Here is a 26,169-nt window from a genome sequence, read left to right as displayed (position 1 = left end):
CTACCAAACAGTTAGTCAAGCAGTCAAATATTGCCTTTTAAGCAGCTTAAAGTTATTAATGACAACACACACAGGGTTTAAGTTAAAAGCTTTTTTAATTCATTAAGAAATCCTGTTATGAAAATAATGTCCGTGAAACCTCCAGCTGCTCTTTCTCTGCAAAGCGTCTGCTGTAAAAAAGTCCATCCAAAACCTGGCTGTGGAGGTTTCCTCTGCTTTCGGTCCAACGTCTGAAAAAACGATTCTCGTCCGACAGGAAGTACGCGACATTCGGCCCAGTCCCCGCTTTCCCGCCAAAAGCCAGAACTAATAATTTACACAAGTTTCTGTACATAATTACAGCTTTAGGCAGACGTTAAAAACAGCGGGAGGTGTTTTTTTTTTACAAAGTTAAAAGATGGCACGATTAGGGGTTATTTTCAAGCATATCACACATCTGATACATGAACCGTTCAAGCCTCTGAGCCCCGTCACATTCTCTACCAAACGTCCTCAAATATAGCTACTGTAAAAACGTACATTTCTAAAAACATTTTTATCATAAATAGTTTTTACCATGAAAACTTTGGGCGGCCTCCCCGAGCGTGATCTGCATTAACCTCTCCTTTCCAACGGTCAGTTCAGTGATTAGGAAGGACAGCGACACACAGGTATGTTCTTGTGTGCTTGGTGGTTTATTGACGTCGCGTTCAAACTGAAATAAATAACTGCTAGTGGCATTCGATTTTCACTGCAGGATTATGAAATGCAAGAGAGGGCGTTTTAAACTGGGGATAGTGAGACAGTTCTCCCAGTTTATATGGCACAGGCCCCTCTAGTGTCCAAGTGTAAAATAAATATTTCACATTAAAGTATAATCCAAACGCTTAGGACGAGGGTCTAATGTTGACGTCATGAGAGATTCCCCCCCCCCACCCTGTTCTTCTCTCTGTGAAGTGTGTCCAGTGCGGCGGGAATAATCACAGGCAAACTAAAGCATTCATGTTCTGGATTGATTTCACGAGTGATCCCGAGTAAGAAGCCATTTTGGTTTCCTTTCCCTGTTAGTGGTCACCCAAATCATGACATCATGGGGGCGAGGCGGGAGACTTCACAGCCACATTTTCCTGTCAGTGAAAAAGGTGCTGGGACCTCGTGTCAGCCCGGGAGTTAAAGTGACAGTCTGTAAGTTTGCAAAGTGAGGAGAGAAAGTAAACAATCAAATTCCTCCCCCCTTTAACCAGAAAGCCCTTATTAGTTTGCAAAATGAGGAGAGCAGGAGCATTATTTTCTAAAAGTGAACGATCAAGCTCCTCCCCCTCCCTCCTGATTGGACCTGACAGGCCGGTTCATGGGAAAAGCTTGTCTTATTGGTCAACACAGGAGGATGCTATTCTAGACGCTGAGATCCTTCGATTTTGCACATTCTAGTAAAACATTTAGGCTTCCAGACTATCACTTTAAGGTTTAGCTCTCCTGGATGATCATCTGACTAAAAAGAATGTGTTAAAGGTCACATGCACCTCGTTTAGGAGGGCGGAATGGCGGAATAAACTGGCCCAGACCACAATTGGAGTGACCCACGGGTGGCGCTGTGGGGCAACGTTAACGCAATGTGGAAAATGACTTACTGTTAATTGCCAACTTTTTTAATATTAATTTCACATCTGTATGGATTCTTCTACACTTTCTAAATGCTCGGTTTGCAGACGAGAGACGTTCAACCGGAAGCGGCTGTAGCTAACTGCAAGCTAGCTTTGTTTTGATCAACGTTAAAGCTCAACAGGAACTTGCTATCGTCACAGAATATGACGCTGATCACCGAAACAGGTCAGCGTTTGTCTGAATCTCACAAATGTAGGTGCCCGTCACAAACCTCTCCACCCCATTGGAAAAGTGGCCCCAGAATGGAGCGACTTGGCCCCCGCTTTGGCTGCGGAATGGGTCAGTTTAGGCCAGGGATCTCCAGCCAGTTCTGAACACGCTGAGCAAACATTGGGGTCCATATAGTAAAACATAGGGGCAAAACGGAAGTCAGTTTCTTTCAGATATCTTTGCGACTTCGGAGGAGTTCACCCAGGAGAGTTAGCGTAGTTACACGAGTGCCTATGAAGCGAAAGCAGCTCCCTGACTTTTTTGTTTTCGGTAAAAGTAGCCCGTCGGGTTCATGTTTTAGGCCCTGGAAACACCCGCAAAATGATCCGTCCCGTTGATTAAAGTGACTTGTTTTGCGCCGCTTCATTGGAGTCGAACCAGTGACCTCATGGATGACAAACATAGTGCAGAGTCAAATGCATGGATCCACAGTTGTTACATGTTGTACATCACACGGACAAGCTTACGGCGAGACACTGCAAGTACAAAGTACATACAAATCAGAGGGAATTTTGGATCTTGTTTAGCTTTTGAAAAACACAATCATTAGTGAAACAAATCGGTGAAAAATTCAAATTTCGCCTTGTTTTTGGGGTTCAAAGCTCAATAAACTCGCTAAAGATCTCAACGCCGACCACTGTGAGAAAAATCCACCTTCCCACCTGCAGCGTCTCGCCTTAAATATGACCAAAGTGTGTTTATTTCCACTGTGAGACTTGTACTGCCCATTCCTTCCAAACCAGGCCAACAGGAAAGCTCCGGGGGACCCAGAGTGGGCCCAGATTGGAACGGCCTGTACCCCTTTTGGGCGCGGAATGGTTCAGTGACGCCATAAACTAAACCACAGCTATGAGACTTGTGTGACGGATCACAAAGACGGAGTCACAGAGACAGGCTTAAGCAGGGGAGGTCAGGGGAGGTCAGGGGAGGTCAGGGCGATGGCGTTGGGCCCTAACTCCTGTGTGAGGTCCGTCACGCGCCTCGTAGAACAAGGTCCCCGGGCCGGTGACCGCAGGTGAGAGCGTCCCGGTGACCTCACATGTTGTAGGCCACGTAGATGGGGTCCAGCTGGTCGGCCAGGAAGCCGTCCCTCAGGTGCATGCGCTGCTTCTCGCCCCTGGAGTTGATGGGGATGACGCCCGGGTCCACCACCACCACCACGCCCACGATCAGGTAGTGCTCCTCCAGGACCACGTTGGTCACCAGGGCCACCAGGTCCAGGGCCTGCTGCTCGGAGCCCTCCAGCTCCACCACCACCACCAGCAGGTTGGTCCACGTGAACACGGCGCTGGGGGGGGGGACAGGAGAGTGAGAGCTGGTCCACTACGTTCAGAGGACATCTTTATTCTGTCTTCATTACACATTTTGTTCTAAATGCCTGCACAAGTGTGGTATAAAGTTGCCTTGCCTTTCAACTTTGGATACTTAAGTGTTTTCTACAGCAAATACATCAGTACTTTCACTCAAGTACTAATCCAGGGGTGGCCAACTAGTCACAGACCAAGAGCCGAAATTTTCAACATTGATCCTGTGAAGAGCCACAAAGGCACCGACCATTAGTGAGATTCCGGGGCGGTAGTTTATTGTGATGAAATAGAATTTGACCATTTTTTAAAAAAAAATAATTATGTTAGATTAAATGGTTTTACTCCTCACCAAGATTGAAATACATGTATATTAACTGAAATTTTGTGCTGTTCTGCTCTGACTGAGACAGAATTAGATTGTTATTATTTTTTTTAATGCTGGGGTGTGTTTGTATGTGGGGTCCTGCCCACTGAGCCCCCTCCTCTGATTCGCCCCTGGCCTGTGCGCTCAGTGCCTGCAGCTTTGTCCTGACTGGACTGTGCAGAGAACGCACTCTCGGCTGCACAAAGTTCATGAACTTTAACCAGGAGCCTCTGGACGTCTGAGAGTCTGTTTTTTTGTTGCATCTGTTACAGTTTCAGTCACATGTGAAAGAAAAGTCATGACTTTTCGTATTTCCGCGTTACGATGTCGCGCTTCGCATCATAAGCTTCAAAAGAGCTCCGCTTTTTTCCATTTCCTAATTTTGATCTTTTTCTGTGAATATGAAGCCAAATTTAATCAAATAAAGAGTAGGCTGATCAGAAACCTGAAAAGCACAGAAGCTGATACCAGTGCCACGATCTGCCTGACTGTTGTTCAACCTACATCCCGCTGTGAGTGAGGCTGCACGGGCTCCTTTTACACACCGCCACGAAAAGGAGAGAGATACAGACTCTCATTCATGTAGAGATGGAAACAGGGTCTGTAGGACGATGGTTGGATTTTTGGTCAAAGACTGTTACAGTTTATGGGAAATATTTACCAATTATTTTGCAAAGAGCCGCATTTTATTAAACATATCCAATCATGCAAAGAGCCGCACTCTGATTGGCCAAGAGCCACGTGTTCGCCACCCCTGTACTAATCTGACTAAGCAACTTTGACTTTTGTTGAAGTAATATTTAAAAAGTGATATCTGTAAATAAAGTTTTTGACCACCTTTTTCAGAATCGTAAAAATATATTAGAGTAAAAATCTTGACATTTAAATATATTTGGTTTACTGTTTAGAATTGAGGATGTGGTCGTGGTTGGACAGTTGTTTGAACCATTATAGATGTTGTACTATCTTATTACCACCAGATGTCAGTGTGGAGAGCGGTTCTGAACAGTGTTTTGTGTCTGAAGCTGCACATGGCGTTTCTCCCTGAGCGCTCACCACTCTGCGATGCTGCGGTGCGCCCGGATCACCGACGTCTCGATGTCGATGGGGTGGTACCTCATGCCCCGCAGCTCCAGCGTCTCGTCCACCGAGCCCACCACGTACAGGGCGTCATGGCGCTCTGCCAAACACAACACACGTGCAGACAGAGGCGTCACTATTCATGAACAGAAGAGGCTGTTTTATTCCTGTGAGGAGTTAGCCGTGTCTCGCTGAAACCAATGGCCGCTGGCTGCCCTGCTTTTTGACAACCACACTAGAGGCCGCCATTGCTGTAGTACCTCCATGTCGCCGCTAGTGCCCCATTGAAAAGCATTGGAGTTTAGACACGTTAAAAGAACTTTAAAGCCTGGTCCCAATTTTTTGGGAATTATCTAGAGCTAGATGTTCCTCCTGTGCTAACGCTGGGTTAGTCACAATATAAGAAACCAGGCTGGTTTTCGTAAGAAGAATCTTAGAAATCTCGTACTTGATGAGGGTCGGACTGTTAGCATTGGAGCAGCGCGAGCTACACGTCACGCAAGGGCGGAGTCTACAGTGAAGATCCCGCCCTTATGCCCTTTTTAGGAACATGCTTCGTCAGAGCTGGGGAGGGGGAGTCTGTAAATCCTCCATGAATTCCCCCATGAGCTTGGTCATTATGGTAAATGGGGAGCAGTGAGCAGAAGCTGTCCATTTATACATACAGTCTATGAAACAAGCATTTAAACAGGAAAACAAGCAGAAAGTAAACACTTCACCTGAGGAGACTTCTGTGTTTACAACTGTAGCAGCTTTAGCATTGAAGCTAAAGGCTAACGTTAATTTAACGCTAACAAATGGTAAAATAGCGCCACCATCTGAAATAATTTTTATGAAAGAAACTCGGTTTGACAATTACTTAAGTTTTTATCTGTTTTTTAAATCTAATTTTATTAAAATGTGCAAATGGCCATTGAGCAAATTGCAATGGCTACGAATATGATAACCCGGCGAAAGGATTAGCCCATTGTACATGTTTTGGGTGGATAAGGGAATATGCAAACCCCACCCCGCCTGGGAATCAAACCAGGGGCCTTCTTGTTGTGAGGAGAGTGTTAACCACTCAGCCACTATTTCAGTAACGCCGCAGTGATGTTCCGGCACAAACTAAATATTAGATCTTTACTGGCTCTTATTATTTCTTAGCTCTTTGCACAGTTGTAAAAGTCTGTGCAGTCAAGCCCGTTCAGCACGAGCGAGTCGTCAGCGTCAGTGACTCCCGGTCTGTGGTGTCTCCTCGCTCCCCTGGAGCCGCTCACCTCCGTTGGCGTCGGTGAGCTCGGTGCGGCGCAGGAAGCCCAGGTAGCCGGTGCGAGCCCAGACCGTCTGTGTGTCTCCAAAGCTCAGCTTCGTGTTGAAGTGGTCGGCGTGCAGCGCCTCCTCCCCGTACACCGTGTAGTACCCAGAGGCGTTATGTGGACTGCTCACCCACACCTGGAGGAGACAGAAGGAGCAGTCTTAGAGAGTTTGATCCACTGGAGGAGCCAGGCCATTTCTAGCCTGGTTCAGAACACTTTCTCTACAATTTAACGTGCACATGCCAGGTCTGCTTTTAATGCTTTTGTAAATACGACTTATTAAGATGGAGAACAACATTTTATTTCAGTGAAGCAGAAATTTTAATGAATGAATTTTTTGAAGCTAGTAACATAGATAGAGGAGCATAGCAGTTTGACTCATTTCTCATTGACATGACATGGTCGGCACGGCAACTGTTTAAAATAGTTTGCCTCTATCTATGTCACTTCCTGTCAGTGTCCAATAAGGAACTCTAAACATCACAAAAATCGTGAAACCAAAAAGAAAATGGGCAACATTTATTAGCAAAATCTTAATTATAATTGTGTTAATTGTGTTAACTATGTTTTAACAAAAATTGTGTCTAACGTGTCACATGCACTTTAAAGGTATAAATTATGCTCCGATGTTAAAGTGCATAGAGAGGTGGGAAACACCTCTCACCCACTGCACGGGACTGTAGATGGGATCAAGTTGAAAGTTTAGGTACAACTTGTATCAAAAACATAAAAGTATTGAAAGCAGGTACTGAAAGAAAACTTGTATATCTTTAGATCCAAGTTTTGATGCTGTTGGGTCCAGGGGCAGCATTAAAGCTGCACTATGCAACTTTTAATGTAAAAAGAAAGTTGATATTAGTGCGTATTTGACCTTTCAGTGACCCAGCGGCTGTGAGTGATTAGCTTAGCGCCTTTACTTTCCATCCCAGTGGCTCCTATGATGCTTCAGGATCAATTATATTTCCGTTTTTTTAGGATTTTTGGAAGGTTTTTCGTAATGGAATGTATACGTAACCATGGATACAGTTCAATCAGCAGTGAAAACCTAAAAAACAATTGATCCTGGAGTGTCTTTTTGTTATATCGTGATGTGTAATGTAATATACAGTTATATCGGATACACAAGGCATGGATGACTCTGTATTTCGTGTTCGTCATTCTGTGTTGTGTTGTGTTGTGTGCCTGACCTCCCCCAGGTGCGAGTCTCCCAGCGGCCCTTTGGTCTCCGTGTTGGCGATGATGACTTTGACTCCGGGGAGGATCTGTTCAAACAAACAGCCGAGCGTTAGGGACATGGAGTCCAACAGAGCGTCTCTGAGGAGCCGAGTACGTACCTTTCCAGACTCCATGAGCGGCAGACTGTGAGGAGAGCCCTTCTCCACCAGGCGCACCCTGCAGACACAAGGACCACAGGCTCAGACCGGCTCACTGTGACCAGGCCGGGGCACCGTTACTTTGCTTTCCATACCAGTACTTTAACGATACTTGGTTTACGATACTGATACTCAAATATATTTTTATATCGTCTAGAGCCAGAAAACAGAACAATAATGTGTGGCAGACCTGCAAATTTACAATAATGGATTCATCTCCAATGTCAAGAAATGTGGGGAAAATGGGGAAGAATTTGGGGGAAGAAAGAGAGAAAATTGAAGAAATTGTGTCAAAAAAGTAAAAGTATGCAAGGATAAAAAAATGTTAAAAGGGGGCAAACATTTAGAAAAAAATGTGGAAAAATTGAAGAAATTGTAGGGAAATAATAAAAGAATGTGGCGGAAAAATGTGCATGTTACGTTTTTTTACTCATTAATTGTCTGTGAGAGTAAATACTACACTGACATAAAAGACAAAGGGACAGAGGGATATTGTTCATCCAATGAAGATCATTATTTTCACTCAAATTTGGCTGTAAATACTATACTATATTTTTGACATAGGGCCTCATTTCCTAGTTATCCAGAGTGTTGCTGATTTCTGGAGATATTTTTTTTGTAATTCAAGCAGCGCATTTCTACGATATCAGCTAGCCTGTATTAAAAACAGTCTGACCCGCTCCACAGTGCACCTGAGGCAAATCACTTATAACACCAGACTAGCCATATAAATGTCTGTGTCGATAGAAATATTTTAACCATTTTGCATTTAAAATACCTTATATTTGAGCAGCATCAGCTTCGTGGTTGTATAAGCTACGCAGCGGCGGAGTGATCTGCTAGAAAATAGTCCCTCAAAATGTGATCATTCATGTGATGCAAGGTCAGTTATATTACAAAATATATTCTGTCAACCCAGACATTTATATGGTTAGTCTGGTGTTAGAAGTGATTTGCCTCAGGTGCTCTGTGGAGCGGGTCAGACTGTTTTTAATGCAGGCTAGCTGATACCATAGAAATGCACTAGTTTAGCGTCACGTAACTATTACACAAAATGAATTACACAAAAATAATATCTCCAGAAATCAGCAACACTCCGGCCCTATGTCAAAAATCCTGAAATATCCCTTTAAGTGGTGCTAGCCCGCAGTTAGCTTGGCCCGTTAGCCTGTTAGCTTCTTCTTCATGATTCCATTATTGTGAATTGGAGACTCCGATCCAGAGGCAGCGAAGTTGCAAATGTGCTTTTCTGGCCAGAGGGGGGGGAGATAAAAGGCCCCCCACTCATCCCATTATCTCCAGAACTACTACTACGAAAAGGATTTTATTAAGGTAAACAAGTTACTTAGTTCTTCTTTAAGAGAAATATGAAAAACGTGTATAAACATGCTAAATTGGGCAAAAATTCTGTAAAGAAATTGTGTCAAAAATGAGGGGAAAAAAAGTGTTTAAATTGGAAAAAGGGGGAAGAAATTCAGAAAAAAAACAACAGAAAATTAGAACAAAATGTGGCAAAAATAAGGAAAAAACATGTAAAAAAAAAAAATGGAGAAAAATTGGGAAATGTGAAGAAAAAATAAGGGGGTGATCCTTTATTTGAGCTGAAACAACCAAATCACTTAATCCAATGCTGTCCCTGGACCAACAGCATAACATTATTTTTTTGGTACCTGCGTTGGATACTTTTATTTTTCGATACCAGCAGTACCTAAACCATTCCGGTATCGTTGAACAGTACCCAGCTCTGTGACATCGTTTTACCTGTCGTGGCGCAGCGCTCTCATGTCCACGTACACGGTGGTGGGGTCCGGTCCGGAGGTGCCCTGCGTGACAGAGTGGACGTTAGAGGACGGTCTGGAGGAGAACGCCGCTGGAACGCAGATGACGTGAGTGTCGGGAAAGCAGCGGCAGCCACAAGCCAAACAGCCAGGCCTCTGCGGGGAGATGACCATGTCCACACTTCCCCTACACCGCACCAAGGGAACGGGAGCGGGGGTGGGGAGGTTCACTTCAAGTCTTTTCCGGTGGCTCAGACTCCAACATTCATTTCTACACAGTTTCACCACCGCCATCAATTCCAGTTATTTTGGGGCCTGACTTACTCCATGTATGAGATTCTGTACAAGGGAAGTCTGGTTTTCCATGTTAGTTTCCTTCACTTGGACATTTACGGCGAAGGATTATCTCCAAAATGCAAGGCAGAGCGTCCTACCTTGCTCAACTATCGGTGAGTTTCCGCACAAGTGAATTTCTCCATTGTCTTATCTTAGCTCGTGCCGTGTAGCTGCCCATTTCCGTGGCAACTGTGGCTTCTAATGCTCTTTTATTATCGTGGTGTTAATCGTAAAACCCCTGACGTCCCTGCGTCTGAGACAGTCGAGGTGGTTTGCACATGCTTTGCGTTATGGCCCTGGGATGGTTTGTGGTAAAGCTACGCCTGTCACGATAACATTGCGACAATAAAGATTCTTCAGTCTTTTTAGCAGCAGTTTAATGATCAGTGGATACAGTCATTATCGTGACAGCCCTAGCACACGGCGATGATATTTGCAGTACACGGGGGAAGGTATTTTCCATGATTTGCTGCGACACAAGCGCATGGCTCGATTCTTAAGATTACAGAGTTGCACCTGAGGAGAGGGGTGCGAATAGTTCATGGACACGAGAGTGAGGCACCATGCAAAAGTGGCACAGACGGACAGACAGAGCGTTAGTACCTGCTCCGGGGGCCTCCCTAACCTGTTGGGCTGACCACAGAACAGAGACAGAGCGTTTCAACAGGACAGGGACATATACACACACACACACACACACACACACACACACACACACACACACACACACACACACACACACACACACACACACACACACACACACACACACACACACACACACAAGTCAACCTGACGCACGGGGCACAGAGAGTCACCAGGATCATACAATTCCAGACTTTCTACTCCATTACATTTCTAAAAAGGCTTCAAAGTAAAGAGTGAAAGACAGCCGCACACTTTGTCCCATTTTCAAGCCTTATAATACACACAACACAGGCTTGTCATTCTGACTCTTCTAAATATCAGAACCCCAAAACAACTGCCAAACTGCATGGACAAGTGTCAAATTTAGTCCACACGTAGCACTACGGGTGCAGCCACCCTGGTTTGTAAAGAGCAATACAAGTGGAGGCCGTTATTATCCAGCAGGCTGTCGTCCTGTGGGGCTTTGGGCCAAATCAGCTCTATTTTAAAGCTGGGTACCTGACTTTTTCTGTTCCAACTGTCTTGGTTTTGTCCCAAACTGGTTTTCTGGCTACAGGCCATCGGGATGGTAAGTAAAACGAAAGTTACGTATGTAACTACGGTTCTATGAATCCCGGATGACCGCCAGAGGCGGTGCTGTAAGCACTGAATGTTCCCTTCGCGCATGCGTAGTTCGAGTAATTAATACCAAATGAGTCACACCTGTGACCCTGGATGACGCCCCGGAGGTAATAAATCCCCCCGTCATCCGAGCCTCTGTTCCTAAAGAATCTTCTCGCGAAAACGCAAGGATTCTGAGTGACAGAGAAGCTCTGGCGGTCATCCGGGATTCATAGAACCGTAGTTACATACGTAACTTTCGTTCTATTTCATCCCTCCTGACCGCCAGAGGCGGTGCTGTAAGCACTGAATGACTAGTACCAGCTACGTCACGAGGAATCCTGAGCACCCACCTTACCCAGAGGATCCAGAAGGCCCCTGGAGGAGAGCACGACCCAGAGGATGAGACGCCGCCACATTGACGTTGTAAAACCTCGTGAACGTGCTCGGGGAAGCCCATGACGCCGCAGCACAAATCGCATCCAATGGAACACCCCGCATAGCCGCCCAGGAAGTGGAGACACTCCTAGTCGAGTGGGCCTTCACCCCGATCGGCAAGGCGTGACCCTCCGCCTCGTAGGAATGACGGATGACATCTACTATCCAATGGGATAGACGTTGTTTAGACAGAGGGCGACCCAACTGAGGACCTCCATAACACACAAATAGTTGGTCCGAGCGTCTCAAACTCGCAGTCGCCGCAACGTATGCCTCCAGTGCCCTCACAGGGCACAAACAGCCAGACTCCTCCACAGCCACTCCGGAAGGCCGGAACCGTGCCAACTGCAATGGTCGGTTACAATGAGAACCGGATAACACCTTAGGCACAAATGCAGTGTTCGGCCATAAGGTAACACCGCTGCCATCCGGACTCCACCGGAGACAGGAGGGACTAACAGACAGAGCATGTAACTCACCAACCCTTTTAGCAGAGACAATAGCCAACAAAAAAGCGGTCTTACATGACAGCCACTTGAGCTCCGCTTGCGCCAAAGGCTCAAAAGGAGGACGGGAGAGCGCTTGGAGAACCACAGGCAGATCCCAGGCAGGTGACCGCGGGACCGATGGTGGGCGTAACCTGCGAGTCCCACGCAGAAAACGAGACACAAGGTTATGGCTCCCCACAGTACAACCATCAATCTCAGCATGATTAGTAGAGATCGCTGCCACATATACCTTAAGCGTGGAAGGAGAGCGACCCTCATCAAAGAGCGACTGCAGAAACTCCAGAATAGAGGACACTGAACACAGAGCCGGGTCCTCATCACGACCAGAACACCACCGGGAAAACAGACGCCATCTGTTATCATACTGCCGACGAGTAGAGGAGGCCCTGGCACTCAAAATGGTGTGCTGGACAGACGCCGGCAACCCAGTCAACTGTGACAAGGGCCCTGTAACGGCCAGACCCACAGCCGAAGACGAGGAGGGTCGGGATGCCAAATCTGCCCTCCCAACTGAGACAGCAGATCCCTCCTGTTCGGGAGACACCACGGGTTGCCGCGAATCAGACTTCGCAGCAGGGGGAACCACGGCCGTGCTGGCCAGAACGGGGCCACCAGCAACAACCTGTGACCCTCCCTCAGAACCCGCTGAAGAGTGGGCCAAATCAGTGGAAGGGGCGGAAAAGCGAACAGCAGGACCTGAGGCCACGGATGAGCCAACGCATCCTGACCCAGTGCACCCGATGCCCCCGTAAGAGAAAACCACAGCGGGCACTGAGTCGATTCCTTCGAGGCGAACAGGTCTACTTCCGCTCGACCAAAGAGGTCCCAAATCATGTGCACCACTTCGCTGTGAAGGGTCCACTCCCCCGGAGCAGATGACTGACGAGAGAGAGCGTCCGCTACCCGGTTGTGTTCCCCAGGCAGATACACCGCCCGCAGAGTGGCCAATCGAGGGGCCGCCCACACCAAAAGAGCTCTGGACGCCTCCAGAAGCGGTGCAGATCTGGTGCCCCCCTGATGGTTGATGTGGTAGACAGCTGCGGTGTTGTCTGTTCGGACGAGAACATGCCTGCCTACCAGGTGGGGCAGGAAACGCCGGAGAGCCAAGTGAACGGCGCGCAGCTCCAGCACATTTATGTGACTGGAGCGCTCCCTCGGACTCCAGCGCCCCTGGACGGCCCGGTGCTGCCACACAGCGCCCCAGCCCGTAGAGCAGGCGTCTGTGGTCACCACCTCCCTGCGACACACAACTACCCCCAAAGGGACACCCCTGGAGAGATAGGACCTGTCCCCCCACGGAGTCAGGGCACGGAGACATGTCCCTGTCACTGTGAGTCTGCAATGCCTGTGACGCCTGGGGTCCAGGCGAAACCCGTTGAGCCACCACTGTAGAGGACGCAGCGACAGCAGGCCCAAAGGTACAATGCGAGTGACAGATGTCAGCTTCCCTAACAACTGCAGGAAGGTGACGTAGGGGAACCGCCTGCCCAGCGTGAACTGACCGACCAACTGGAGGATGTCGTCTACTCTGCGAACCGATGGACGAGCCGCCATGGAAGTCGAGTCCAAAATCATCCCAAGAAAAGTTGTCGTCTGAGACGGGGACAGACAACTCTTCTCCAAGTTGACCTTGAGGCCCAACTGGGACACATGAGCCAGAAGGCGACCGGTCTCCCGAATCGCGACTGCACGAGAGGGGGCGCAGATGAGCCAATCGTCGAGATACGGCAGAATCTTCATTCCAGCGGCCTGCAGAGGAGAGAGGGCCGCCTTCACGCACCGAGTGAAAACCCTTGGGGAAAGCGAAAGGCCAAACGGAAGCACCCGGAACTGCCAATGGCGACCCCGATAGGCAAACCTGAGAAAGCACCTGTGCTCGACCGCAATGGGCACATGGAAGTACGCATCGGAGAGGTCTATTGACGTGAACCAGTCCCCCCTCGCAATAGCCTGCAGAACCTCTGCCGTGGTCAGCATGTGAAAAGGCAGGACCTTCAGAAACCGATTGAGCCCCCTCAGATCCAAAATGGGACGGAAGCCGCCTGTTTTCTTTGGCACGAGGAAGTATGTTGAATAGTATCCCCTGGGTTGCAGCAGAGGATCTACTGCCTCGATTGCCCCCTTGGCCAGGAGGGCGGAAAGCTCCTGGTCCAGGGCTTGAGCCTTCACCGGGTCGCTGATCGTAGTCATCCTGACCCGGCGGGCAAATTGTGGCCGGCGTCGGAACTGTAGTCTGTAGCCATGGGTCAAAGTGGCAACCACCCATGGGTCTACAGCATGAGCAGCCCAGTAACTGAGCTGCTGATGGGAAAAGTGTCCGACGGCCGGCCTGTTGGCTTCACTGTCTAGCCCCACGGCCCCTAGGGGCCCCGGGGGGGCGGCGGCCAGAACCCGACACTCGGGCCTGCCCTCCTGAGCGGCGGACCGTGCCACGAAAGTCCCCACTGGTCCTCCGTGAAACATCACGAGGAGAAAAACCACCAGCCCGGGACCGAGGCTGCGAGCGGTCAGCGGGTTCAGTAACAAGGCGCCTCGGCCGCCGAGGAGGGGGGGGCTGCATAACTCGGCTGAGACCTGAAAGCTGCTGTCTCGTCTGTCGCGCTTGAACGGTCCGTTCCAAAGCCTCCAGGGCAGCCGAACCAAACATCTCTCCCGGTTCCACAGGAACACTGCGTAGGGTCCTACGGCATGTCTCAGTCAGCGTAGACTGAGCCAGCCAAACCTGCCGACGAGCCTGAACGAGGAAAGACATTACACGGCCCAGCTCCCTGGTCATCAGAGCAAACGCCTGCAGTGCCGCATCACTAAACCCGGTAGCAACCGCCACACCCCCCTCATCCTGCAAGGATGCAGAGAGGGCAAACATGAGGTGCGCCAGCGAGTTACCAAGACGACCAGCCCGTGCGCCAGCACTGTAGGCCCTACAGAGGAGGTCATCAGTAGCGCGACATTGAACCCGTGGGCAACGAACATCACGACGCAGAGCCTCATCTGGTGACACGATGAGTGAAGCTATGGCAGGTTCAACCGCTGGCATGCGCTCCAAGCCTGCCTTTGCCGCCTCATGCATAGAAGCCAACACCCGACCATCCGCGGAGAGGTGCGAAAAAGCTCCTGGGTCGCGCCAGCATGCATTTAACTCCCTCAGATATTCCGACGATTGTGGGACAATAAAAGGGGCAGGAGCCTGTACGCGCCTGAAGAAGGCGCTCCCAGGAGCAGATTCTCCCGGCTGCGGAATATCCACCCGCAGCCGCCTCAAAGCCATGCACAAGACCTCCTGCATGGAGCTGTCTGCCGCCTCACTAGCTGTACTCTGAGTCGAAGAGCGCGATCCAGCCACAGACAATGGAGCCTCTCCGTCATCCCTAAAGCGAGAGGCTGAGGCCGCCAGAGACAAAACATCTTCAGAGAGACCGACATCCGGACTATACACAGAAAAGACAGGCTAACGTTGGGAGAGGGGGCGCGAACGCTACCGTCACCAATGATAGCAAAACAACAAAAAAGACTAACACCGTTAGCCAACTCCACACTCCGGGAGCACAAAAGAACAACGACGGTGTGTACCAACACCAAACGCCGTGAGTTGGGAGAGGAGGCGCGAACGCTATCGTCACCAACAACACTCAAATATACCTACAGAAAATAGCGAAGATCCAACTGTCGCAGCCCAAGGAGGACGGTCCACCGCTACTCCAGCCAGATTCGACGACAGGGCATCCAGCGACAGCGAAAAACTCCAAAAACGAACGGCTAAAGCCACGTTGTTCGAACCACACGCGAGAAGAAAAAAGGGAACAGAGGCTCGGATGACGGGGGGATTTATTACCTCCGGGGCGTCATCCAGGGTCACAGGTGTGACTCATTTGGTATTAATTACTCGAACTACGCATGCGCGAAGGGAACATTCAGTGCTTACAGCACCGCCTCTGGCGGTCAGGAGGGATGAAATAGAACTTCTTTGGTCAAATACGCATAGAATTTTTTTTACACAAAAATGCATATTATTACATTTCATTTATTGAAAAATGTTTTCTCAATAGTATTTTACTGTTATACATATGCGGCCCTCGACCCGCCGTGGAGGCTGAGTTTGACACCCCTGCACTGCAGGTGCACAATCTTCCTGCAATTTGGACTCTGACTCTGATTTTCATACTTCATACTTGTAATGGAGTAATACTGAATGGGGATCTGTCCTTTAATAGTGAAGGACTTTGACTCCGCTGCTGGTTTGTCCCTCAGAGACACACAGAGAGTGTCTCACCTGCAGACAGATGGCCAGGTTGACCCTGCACCCAAAGGTGGTGCTGACGGCTCGAGGGGACAGTCCCAGGTCTTTGAAGATCTTGGAGAAGGACTGAGTGAGAGCGATCCGCGGCCTCTCCTCCGCCACCACCATGCACGTGCGCACGCACGACAGGTTCACGCTCCGCATCTGCAACAGGACACACAGGGCTTTAACAATCACACTCATCAGTGATGATGTAGAACTTTCTTTACTGGTGAACAGCACAGGTGAAGAGACATTCAGCAAAGTGTCTTGTGACTAATGTGAGTGAACAGTGTGTCCAAAGATCTGACATGAAAACTATCAAAAACTATTAACTCCCTCAAATGTCCAGGTATGAGCAATCAGAGCAAAGGTTTTCCAAAAGTCGTCATCTGGACTGGGCTGTTCTGAACTCAAAGAAGGTTCACTATCTTCTCATATCAACACATATAACATGTTCATATGTGCAGAGTGTAATGAGCCAGTGATTCTCAAACCTTTAACACCAAATACCGTCTTAGAAAATACTAGAGGCTGAGAACAAAACCATATTAGGACTAAAACTCATCTAAAATAGACCTAAAGCCGTAATTCTGTCTAAACTGGATGTAAACAATGTTTAAAGCAGAAAAACACCAAACTTACAGTCATAAATGAAAGTGTCTGTAATAAAAGTGAATAAGTGTCCCACTGTACCAGGTGAAGCGTGTGGTGCATGTGAGCCGTACCTTGAGAGCCTCGGTCTGAGCGCCCAGGCCCTTGGTGCACATCTCCATGACAGAGTAGGAGCAGAAGGTGACCCGCACCTTGTACTGACTGACCGCACACAGCCACAGCGACGGGTTGGTCTCCAGCTCCAGAGGCGGGACGAGGATGGACTGGTGCCCCGCGTACACACTGCAAACACACAGGGCAGTTTATAGTCAATGAGAACGAGGAGTTTGGGACAGTGGTGTAGTTGGGAGTGGTGTAGTCTTCCATTTTCCTCTGGGTTTATGGTAATCTTTTAGCGGGCCAACAGTCCTGGGGGCGGGGCCTTTATGTGCTGAACAAATTATAAAGAGCAGCAGTATTCGTACACGTATCTTTGTCCAATTTAGAGCCTGACTTGTAAAGCATGGATTTCTGAGTATGTTAAAAACTAGCCCATTCCTGTGTGGACTTTAAAGAAATAACCAGAATGCTCATTCAAGCCACTAGGGGGCAGCTTAAATAAAAAAGGGAAAGAGTTCCACACATTTGGATATAAACAACACATTACAGCCACATGGTAAATGGTCAGCCAGCCCCAGGGCTTGTAAAGTGCAATGCAAGTGTAAGCCGTAATTATTTGTTAAACTACAGTCGGGCTTATATTTTTAAATCACAGCTCATTATTATTATTCATCTGTTGGTGGGGCTCCCCCGCCGTGGGAGCTGAATTTTGACCCTCCTGACGTAGACTACACCACCGGTTAGGGATTCGGACACAGCCTATGCTTCTTTCTGCTCTGTTCATTAGTTGCTGATAAAATAACCCCCAGCTCGTCCAAAAATCCACTTTCAAATTCACACAGGTTTGATTTACTGTTACTGGGATCAGGTTTGGGCCTTTCTGCCATCATTTGAATGTGAGTCGAGTTGTTAACCCCCCTCCCCACAAGACATAACTGCCTTCTACTAGTCATAGATTTCTGCGCATTTGTTTAATGTCTGGTCACATATTCTGACACCAGTCAGTGGCCGGTTCTACCCGTGACCAGGGCCCTGGAGCGTTACCTGCAGAGGCACCACAGAGCCAGGCCCAGTCCGCAGTAGGGGTCGAGGCAGAGGGCGATCTGTCGGGACGGGTACAGCTCACACTGCAGCTTCACCGAGCGGCACAGGGCACTGGTGGCGCTGTGGGACATCTGAACAAACCAGTGTGTTAATAATATCAAGCTGAGAGAGTGGGGACATACAGTACTGAGGTGCACGCACTTTGACCCCCGCCAGGATGCCCGTGGTGGACACGCTGAAGTCCAGGTAGGCCAACATCTCCGGAGTGGGCGGCTTGTACATCTGAGCGCTCTTCTTCCTGGGGAGGTCATCTGCCGCAGAAGTTACATTTACAGGAGTCACTTTTGGACAAACTGAGCAGGGCCGGTGTAGCGATTTCAAACTACCCCCCATTCACCTTACCCCCCGGTACTTGAAATTGATTTCAGACTACCGGGAGGTAACTTGAAATCGATTTCAAATTACCCCCGGGGTAACCTGAAACTGATTTCAAGTTACCCCCCCTGATTTCAGATTACCCCCGCCGCAATATGTATTGTTTGTTTGGCACGGCTGTGTTAAATAGAAAATGCCCGGATGTTAATTACTAATAATAGCTACAACTCTCGTAACTTTTCATCTGGTAAGGTTAGCTTTAGTTTGTAAACTCCACAATCCTTAAGTTTAGGGCTAAGGTAAGGTTAGCTTTAGTTTGTAAACTCCACTATCCTTAAGTTTAGGGCTAAGGTAAGGTTAGCTTTAGTTCGTAAACTCCACTATCCTTAGGTTACGGCTCCAACCGCGGTTCCTTTAAGCTTTCACCCTCTTGACCCACAGTGATCAAGCCCATAGAGCCCCAGCTTTTGTGAAGTTTGTTAATGGGTTGCCTAATCCTATGACTAAAACACATATGGGCACTAACCCTAAACAAAGAGTAGATTAGAGTTGATGCGTTAATAGGTTGTGTGTGAATCACCTGTGTCCATGACCAGTGGCCAGCTCTTGACCTCCACCGCCGCTGCCGCCTCTTTGGACTTGAGCAGTTTCATTATGGCCTGTGTGGTGAGGATGCACACCGACTTACTGACCTGTGGAGAACATCAGCACCAAATCAGGATAAGTCCAATGTCACTGTCCAACCAGGAGAGCAGGACAAATACGGCTTTGGTTTGGTAGAATATGTGCCTCTAACAGCCAGGCTAAAGCGGGACATGTCCGCTCTGAATTAGCCAGAGCGGCCGGCGTTACCTCGACGATCATCTTGACGGTGGGCAGCGTGGTGGCCAGGTTCTGGGGGTGCGGGGGCCTCACGGTGACCGGGACACAGCCGGCGTACAGGCAGCCGTAGAACGTGGCTATCAGCTCCACTCCTGAACACACACCAGAAACATCTCATTACGATTAATAAAAAAGAGGCTACAACTGTCAGACAAATCATTTTTAGTGCAACAAACTTTTCATTTCATCAGAACGTCACGGGCAACAACACTTTTGTCTCTTATCAGCTGTTTTCTGGTGGACTATAAACAAATTTATCACACACAAATAAAGTCAAGCCAAAATCGTGCCCATCTGGATGCAGATCGTTCAGTAGAAGCGAAAAACGTCACTCGTTGCTAACATTAGCATATGTAGCATGAAGCTAAAATTCACCTCTGGCGGCTTCGAACATGACGATTTTATGGCCGATTCCTGTAAGCATGATTTAAAATGGAACTGGTGCAGCAAGGTCGACTGTAGTGGTAACTTAACTTTGGACTTGGTTTATGGTTAATATCTCTGTAACGGCTGGGCCTGTCCACATGAAATAAAAACTGTCACAGAGTCCAGCACATCAATGGTCCAGCGTCTTCTCTCTCAGCACATATGAACTAAGGTCACGTGACTATCTCATAAAAGCGTCTAAAATGGAGATGATCTTCAAAAGAATGAAAAAAAACTCAGCATAAGATGTGTTTGGCAGGTTTGACCTGAGGTGGCAGTAGTGAGTATAAATATGACTGACTTGCATCTAGTCTCTTTAACTGTCTCCCATGTCTCCACCATTACGTTAACCTCTTAACCTCCGCCTCAACGGAGTGCATTTTCTCCAGTACAACTTTACCCTAATCTAAAAGCTGTTTGACGAGAGAGCCACAGTGTAATGCCTCATTTGAAAGCTAAGACCTACAAAACTGATCCTTCTTTTTACTAAATCAAGATACAGAGACATAGAAAGGAGCAAAGTGGTTTGACAGCCCATAAAACTAACAATTCCAACCAGGAAGCTTCATGCTACATATGTTAACGTTAACAAGTGCCGTTTGCCGTTTTTCTACCGAACAATCAGTTTTTCACATCCACATGGACCCGATTCTGGCTTGACTTTATTGATGTGTGATAAATATGTTTATAGTCCGGAAAAAAAAGAGTGAAAAATTGTGAGGCCTGACATCGTAGTAACTGTACCTGGGGGGTAGACTAGCGCCACGTGGTCCCCCGTGTTGAGGCGTCCCGTCAGCGCGGCCGCCACTCTCTCCGCCTTCTTGTGCAGCTGGAGACAGGAGGCTGTACTCGACACTGTCCCCTAAGAACAAATATAAACACAAACATGTCAACACTTATGATCAATGTTTGGAATGTTGTGGTCGGGTGGGGCTGAACCTTGGAGTTGAGGACCACGAAGAGCGGATGGTCCGGAGTGGCCTGGGCCCTCCACTGAAGCACGTCTTGGATGTACAGGAACTACACACACAAAGAGAAACATATCAGTGACACAAGTATCAATGTACTTTAAAGCAGTACTAAGTAACTCATGCCCCTAGAGGCCATAAGCGCCACTGCAGGTGTCGTAGCAAGTTACTTTTTTTTTTTACTCATTAATTGTCTGTGAGAGTAAATACTACGCTGACAGAAACGACAAAGGGAGACAAGGATATTGTACATCCAATAACACAATGGAGATAATGTTGCTAACATTAGCATATGTAGCATGAAGCTAACGCTAAATTACTGGTTAGCACTGTCCGTGTTCAATTATTTTTCACTCAAACTTGGCTGTAAATACTGTTTAAGTGGCGCTAGCCCGCAGTTAGCTTTGCCCGTTAGCCTGTTAGCTTCTTCTTCATGATTCCATTAGTGTGTATTGGGGCCTCAGACCCGTAGGCAGGGAAGTTGCAGGTTTTCTGGCCAGAGACACCAGGGGGAGATGAAAGACCCCCTTATCATCCCATTAACATTTGTATTACCCCCAGAGGGACTACGGAAAGGATTTATTAAGGTAAACAAGTTACTTAGTACTGCAGTCCTCTTAGTTTTAGTCTTTTAAGTTAAAATGTTTTTTGTTTTAGTCACATTTAGCCGCAAAAGACAGAAGCATTTCGAGATATTTTATTAACAGCGGCGTCTGCACACTAGTTCATCGACATGCTTTCTGCTTTCATACGTTACTGTATTTAACTGAGGGAAAAACTGTCCTGAGAAAAGATAAGAGTCCTGTTAGATCGCAGTCAGCGAGAACATTTAAGCCAAACCTTGAGAAACTCGGCCTGCACTGGTTCCCGTGCATTGTTAAAGCTTTACACACCTGCTTAACAGTTATGTGAGACAATGCAGACTGTTCTATGTGAGGATGTAAGAACTGCGACAGCGACATGAGCGAGGACCGGCTTTCGTCTCAACGCCCTCCCAGCAGCTGGCGGTACGTCCGGGTCCTGTGTAAAATAAAATCGCGACTAGGCTAACCGGTGTCCCCGTGTTTGATGGTGGAAAAGCTCTTCATCTGTGCTCTTCGAGGTGAAGCAGTGTCCATAAAACTAACAGCGGACGCATTCAAACTGTTTTTTATTGCAAAACTCCAGTTACTTATGTCCAAACACATACCAACTTATTTCCAAATCTTCCCTTTTTAGGTCATAGATTAATCTCTCAGTTTTTTGGCATACACTGAAACGAGTGGACAATCAGAGAAGAATGCGCCCCTCACTTATTGTTGCCAAATCCTAAAACTAAACTGGGTTCGGAAATAACCCCCTCTCGATTTCACAATCCCAGCTCCAGGCCCTAATCAAGTTAGTGCTAGTGCAGCCTCCAGCTTCTAGAGGTTCTGAGCTTTCAAATAAGGAATGGCATTTTTACATATTGCGAAACTGGTGCTTGTGTCTCATCCCCAGCTTTGTGCAACCCACGTTCAGTTATAGTGCCTTTTTAAACCACTAAGAGCATCCTACAAATGTTAATAAGTTTACTCTATCAATGTCTTCAAATGGAATCGCTTTAGCTTCATGTGCTAAAACGTTTGATTAAAAAAATAAACTCAGAGTTTACAGACCTGCTCGTTGTCCTCCATCAGCCCCACGTCTCTCCCACAGGCCTGAGCGATCCTCTTCCCTGACACCAGGTTCCCCACGATCATAGAGGCCGGGCCCACTTCTGCGGAAACACACACAGGGACATCAGTCACTACAACATGCAGCTGGAGCATCACTGAACACACAAACAAGTCACCTGCTCCTGGGTAACTAAGCAAATCACAGCCTCTCAGAAGAGAGTCGGTAACACTTTATTTTACAGTACCTTGATGCATTGTACCTAACTAAATTTACTACATGTGCTCTGTAACAATGTGTAATGACTTGTACCTATGGGTTAGATACACAACGAAATAGCTTGTATTAGTACCGGTAACTCTAACCCTACATTGTGTACCTACAAAGTCCTAATACAAGTTATTCCATTGTGTATCTAACCCATAGGTACAAGTTATTACAGATTGTTACAGTCACATTACATTGTTCTAAATGTAGTTAGGTACATTATATCAAGGTACTGTAAAATAAAGAGATTCCGGAGAGTCCTGCTGGTTCAACAACATGATGTAGCTGATTCCATCAATCCACTAAAACTTAACTTAAAGTCGACTAAAACTAAAAATGAATTTATTCTATTATTCAAACAGATATTGTGTGCTCTATGTTTGCTGTCCCACATGAACAAACCTCCTCATAAGAGTAAAAACGCGGATCTGCAGTGGCTGGTACCTGGCTGTTTCTGCCGGGGCTTGGGCAGGTTGGTCACACAGGTGTGGGGGCACATGAGCACGTTGCAGGGGTGCAGCGCCCCCTCCAGGAAGCGCTGTTTGGTCTCAGAAATGTGGATGCCGCCCAGGGGAGCCTTGGGCAGCGTGTTGGCGGGGACCAGAGCCAGGCAGTACACGCCCACCTGGTGGATACTGTCTATCGCCTGGAAAACAAGACAAGGGACGGAAATGAACATGCAGGGCAGCCAAACTTAAAGGAAGGAGTTCTCGACTATCTTTAAGGTGTTAGCTGCATTATTTTAAATGAATACCACACAGATCCTACAGCTGTGATCAGTGTTAGAAGAGGGAAACATCACCGTCTACCTCGGCTTTTGTGGCTTGTATTGAACTAAGAGCGCGCTCTGACCTGCAGGACGCGGCTCATCCACTGGAAGCTGTCCTCCTCTGAAGCGTCTGGCCTCTGCTCCGCCACCACCACGATCCTCTCGTCATGGAGCACGGACACCGAGAACACCGCTATCCTGGAACACACAGCAACAGAACCATGGCACTTCTGAACGGGACAGTAACTGCATTTTCAGACACTCAACAACCTCCACAAAACAGGCAGGAAAGATCACATTTGGTCCTTGTTAAATGATGGAGAGCCAAGCTTTGGCACCGCAGACAAAACTCCTGCCAACTTAAGTATTTAGTTGCACAAATAGTGGTGTTGTTCTTCTTGAGCACTAAATCAGGGATAGGCAAGTTCGCTTGGTGGAGGGCCAATTTTCATCAAAAGACCAAGGGCCAAACCCTCCAATTTTCCACCGAATAAAGAATCCATTATGGAGGACTTTGCCTTCCCCTGGACTAAATGGTCACAGTAGCCGATGTCTTTAATATGTTCCCTCCCACACTAGGCTTTAGGGGAACTGAGAAACATAATGAAGAAAATCGGTCACAAGTTTGTTCACCTCGGATCATATTTTAGATATTTTATGTTACAGACTTTTCCTTCTAACTTCAGAACCATAATAGATTGAGATGTACCGTTTTTCGTTTTGGAACCTGCTGATTTTGGTCTTTCAAACTACCTCCCTCTGAAGAACCTACTAAACAGGAATGTCCTAAATAAATAAACTTATATGCCTCTAATAAAGCGCCCCCTGCTGTCACAGCTCAACACTGACACGTTTTACAGTTAAGAAACATCATACACTGGATTACAGACAAGACCTTTGGAAAAATTGGCCAAAAATATCAGCAGTACGTATCGGCACTGGCCTTAGAAAAGTCCAGACAGTCGCTGGCCTGGTTGAATCATTTCTCCAGCCCTGTATCAAAGCCCGATACTTGCACCTGTACGAGTCTTACCTGCCTCTGTAGACAAACTTCATGGGCTCCACAGCCAGAGCGGTGGCCACCACGTCGTCGGCGTTATGTCTGCGGCCGCTCACCACCATGAGGCCGTCCATCTTCCCCACCACAAACACCAAGCCGTCCTGCAGGAGCATACGATACATACACATGCAGGTTAGGACAGTTCTGTGGGCTCATTTATCCTAAAGGGCGGGCTCAAAGTGGGATTACGCTTAATAGGTATGGTGTTAGCATTTAGCCCCTCCTCCTCTCCTCTATAGATCCAAAGGAGGTGAAGATAGAAGCTACCAAGCTCTTCCACGTTCTCCCTATTTAAATATGGTTAAAGTATAATTACACAAAATTAAACAATGTGGATTTTCTAAGTGGATAAAAAGGGGAACTATATTGTAAGGCGTAATAATACCAGGAGTAGTTCGGCATCCGCACAGTAAAGTGAAGATATTGCTGCGTGGATGTCGAACTACTCCTGGTATTATTAAGCCTTACAATATAGTTCAACTTTTTATCCACTTAGAAAATCCCCATTGTTTAATGTTGTGTAATAATACTTTATAGTGTAGCACTTCACCTAACCATATTCAAACAGGTTCACCTCGTTTGGAGCTATAGAGGAGAGGAGAGGCTAAATGCTAACGCCGTCTGAGCTGTGACTGAGGGCACGTGTGAAGACCAGACAGGTACAAATAAACTCGTCTATGGTAAGAACATATCTCAGTATGTAAAAACGGTGGCCTCTTCCTTTAAGGCAGGGGTGTCCAAACTTTTTTCCCCGTGGGCCATATACTGCCATGTATAAGGCATGGAGGGCCACAGATCAGTGGTCAATGCATTCAAACGTTCAACTGCGTATATTTAAGAGAGGTTTAAACCATTCCACACACTTAGAACCATAATGCCAGCTCAGTCCCACAATAAATGTTCATTTTTGAGGTTTTAATTGCGTGGAATTATTCAAATTGGAGTAAAATGACCATCTCTGGCAATGTGTGGCAATAAAACAAGGAGGCTGTGGGCCACCAAAAATTGGTATGAGGGCCGCATTTGGCCCTCGCGCCGCACTTTGGACACCCCTGCTTTAAGGGGACGCTATTGAACATATAAAATGCTATGTCACAACAGCAACTACACTGACCTTTACCACCCACACCGTGGTCAAAATCTCTAAAAAAAATTCTATGATACATTTTTTTTAAGTAAGCAAGTGTACTTGTTTATTCTACGTCAACCACAAAAACTGACCTAACTTTCCCCTGTGCCCTTTCTTAAAGCCTTCAAACTACGACGACATCAACGTGGCTCAACATTTCGAAACAAAGTAAACCTCTGGCCTCGGAGAATGTACAAAAAATAATAATAATAATAATGCACGACGATGGGACAGTGATGAAAATTGGATGTGTGTTTGTTTAGATGGAGGGCACTGACCGGTCCGACGAAGCCCAGCAGAGAGGTCCTGGTGAAGGCCCGGTCACACACGGGGACGCCAGAGGACGACAAGGGGACAGTCTGCGGACAGAGACACACAAGCACCATGTTTTAAAGTCCTAATATATAATATATATATGGGAGGGTGTGCCAGGTGTATTGTTTTAAATATTGTAATCTGTAAAGCGCTTTATAAATAAAGTTTGATTGATTGATTAAAATCACTAAAGATTTCAAAACACTCTCTTTTGTGTCCCCCCAAAAGATTCCCAATATTGCCGTCATTTTCTTGTAATTCCTATGCTGCTAAGACCCTCTTTTTTCCACTATTTATTTCAGTTAGAGCTGAATCTTTTGTTCAAGCTCACTCTGCGTTGTTCCCTCTGGACCTTCCATCTTTCATCAACGCACCACGGTGAGGTCATACTTTGTCACAGAGTTATGAAATTTGTCACAAAACGTCCCGAGATGAGGGGTATAGGAACTAAATAGTAATATCGGGTCAAAGGGTTTCATGTTCAAACAAAGTCAAATATGACCATCAACATCCATGGGGCTTTTCTGAAAACAATATTCAGTACTCCACTCCCACTAAGCATTCAGAGAGCAATGCGTACCTCAAAGACGTTCTTGGTCATCCCGGGCAGGCCGTAGTAGGCCACCCCTGAGGCCCCTGAGCTGACGCAGATCTCCCCCACCTCATCCGTCTGACAGAGGAACGCCGTGCCCTCCAGCCGCACCACGCACACCAGCGCTGCACA

General features: G+C 47.4%; 1 protein-coding gene across 4 annotated transcripts in view; it reads right to left on the bottom strand.

The window, feature by feature from the left end:
• Positions 1-2,781: 2,781 nt before the first annotated feature.
• Positions 2,782-26,169, bottom strand: part of dip2a (disco-interacting protein 2 homolog A) — a 142,671-nt gene continuing 119,283 nt past the window's right edge. For 3 of the 4 annotated variants that reach the window (XM_079562822.1, XM_079562824.1, XM_079562825.1), the window contains 21 exons: positions 26,026-26,162; positions 25,409-25,489; positions 23,975-24,102; positions 23,025-23,139; positions 22,617-22,818; positions 21,908-22,008; positions 20,242-20,322; positions 20,047-20,164; positions 18,847-18,968; positions 18,575-18,686; positions 17,821-17,930; positions 17,620-17,750; positions 16,590-16,758; positions 15,856-16,026; positions 9,994-10,023; positions 9,038-9,099; positions 7,238-7,295; positions 7,091-7,165; positions 5,865-6,039; positions 4,582-4,705; positions 2,782-3,142 (listed from right to left, as the gene is read on the bottom strand). In XM_079562822.1, the coding sequence (XP_079418948.1) occupies positions 2,890-3,142; positions 4,582-4,705; positions 5,865-6,039; positions 7,091-7,165; positions 7,238-7,295; positions 9,038-9,099; positions 9,994-10,023; positions 15,856-16,026; positions 16,590-16,758; positions 17,620-17,750; positions 17,821-17,930; positions 18,575-18,686; positions 18,847-18,968; positions 20,047-20,164; positions 20,242-20,322; positions 21,908-22,008; positions 22,617-22,818; positions 23,025-23,139; positions 23,975-24,102; positions 25,409-25,489; positions 26,026-26,162 (2,555 nt within the window). In that variant the 3' untranslated portion in view covers positions 2,782-2,889. The remainder of the gene's footprint in view (positions 3,143-4,581; positions 4,706-5,864; positions 6,040-7,090; positions 7,166-7,237; positions 7,296-9,037; positions 9,100-9,993; positions 10,024-15,855; positions 16,027-16,589; positions 16,759-17,619; positions 17,751-17,820; positions 17,931-18,574; positions 18,687-18,846; positions 18,969-20,046; positions 20,165-20,241; positions 20,323-21,907; positions 22,009-22,616; positions 22,819-23,024; positions 23,140-23,974; positions 24,103-25,408; positions 25,490-26,025; positions 26,163-26,169) is intronic. The other variant, XM_079562823.1, reaches the window with a different exon arrangement.

The sequence above is a fragment of the Gobius niger genome (assembly GCF_951799975.1).
Source record: "Gobius niger genome assembly, chromosome: 9".
Classification (NCBI taxonomy): Eukaryota; Metazoa; Chordata; class Actinopteri; order Gobiiformes; family Gobiidae; genus Gobius; species Gobius niger.
This window is presented reverse-complemented; position numbering and strand designations above follow the sequence as displayed.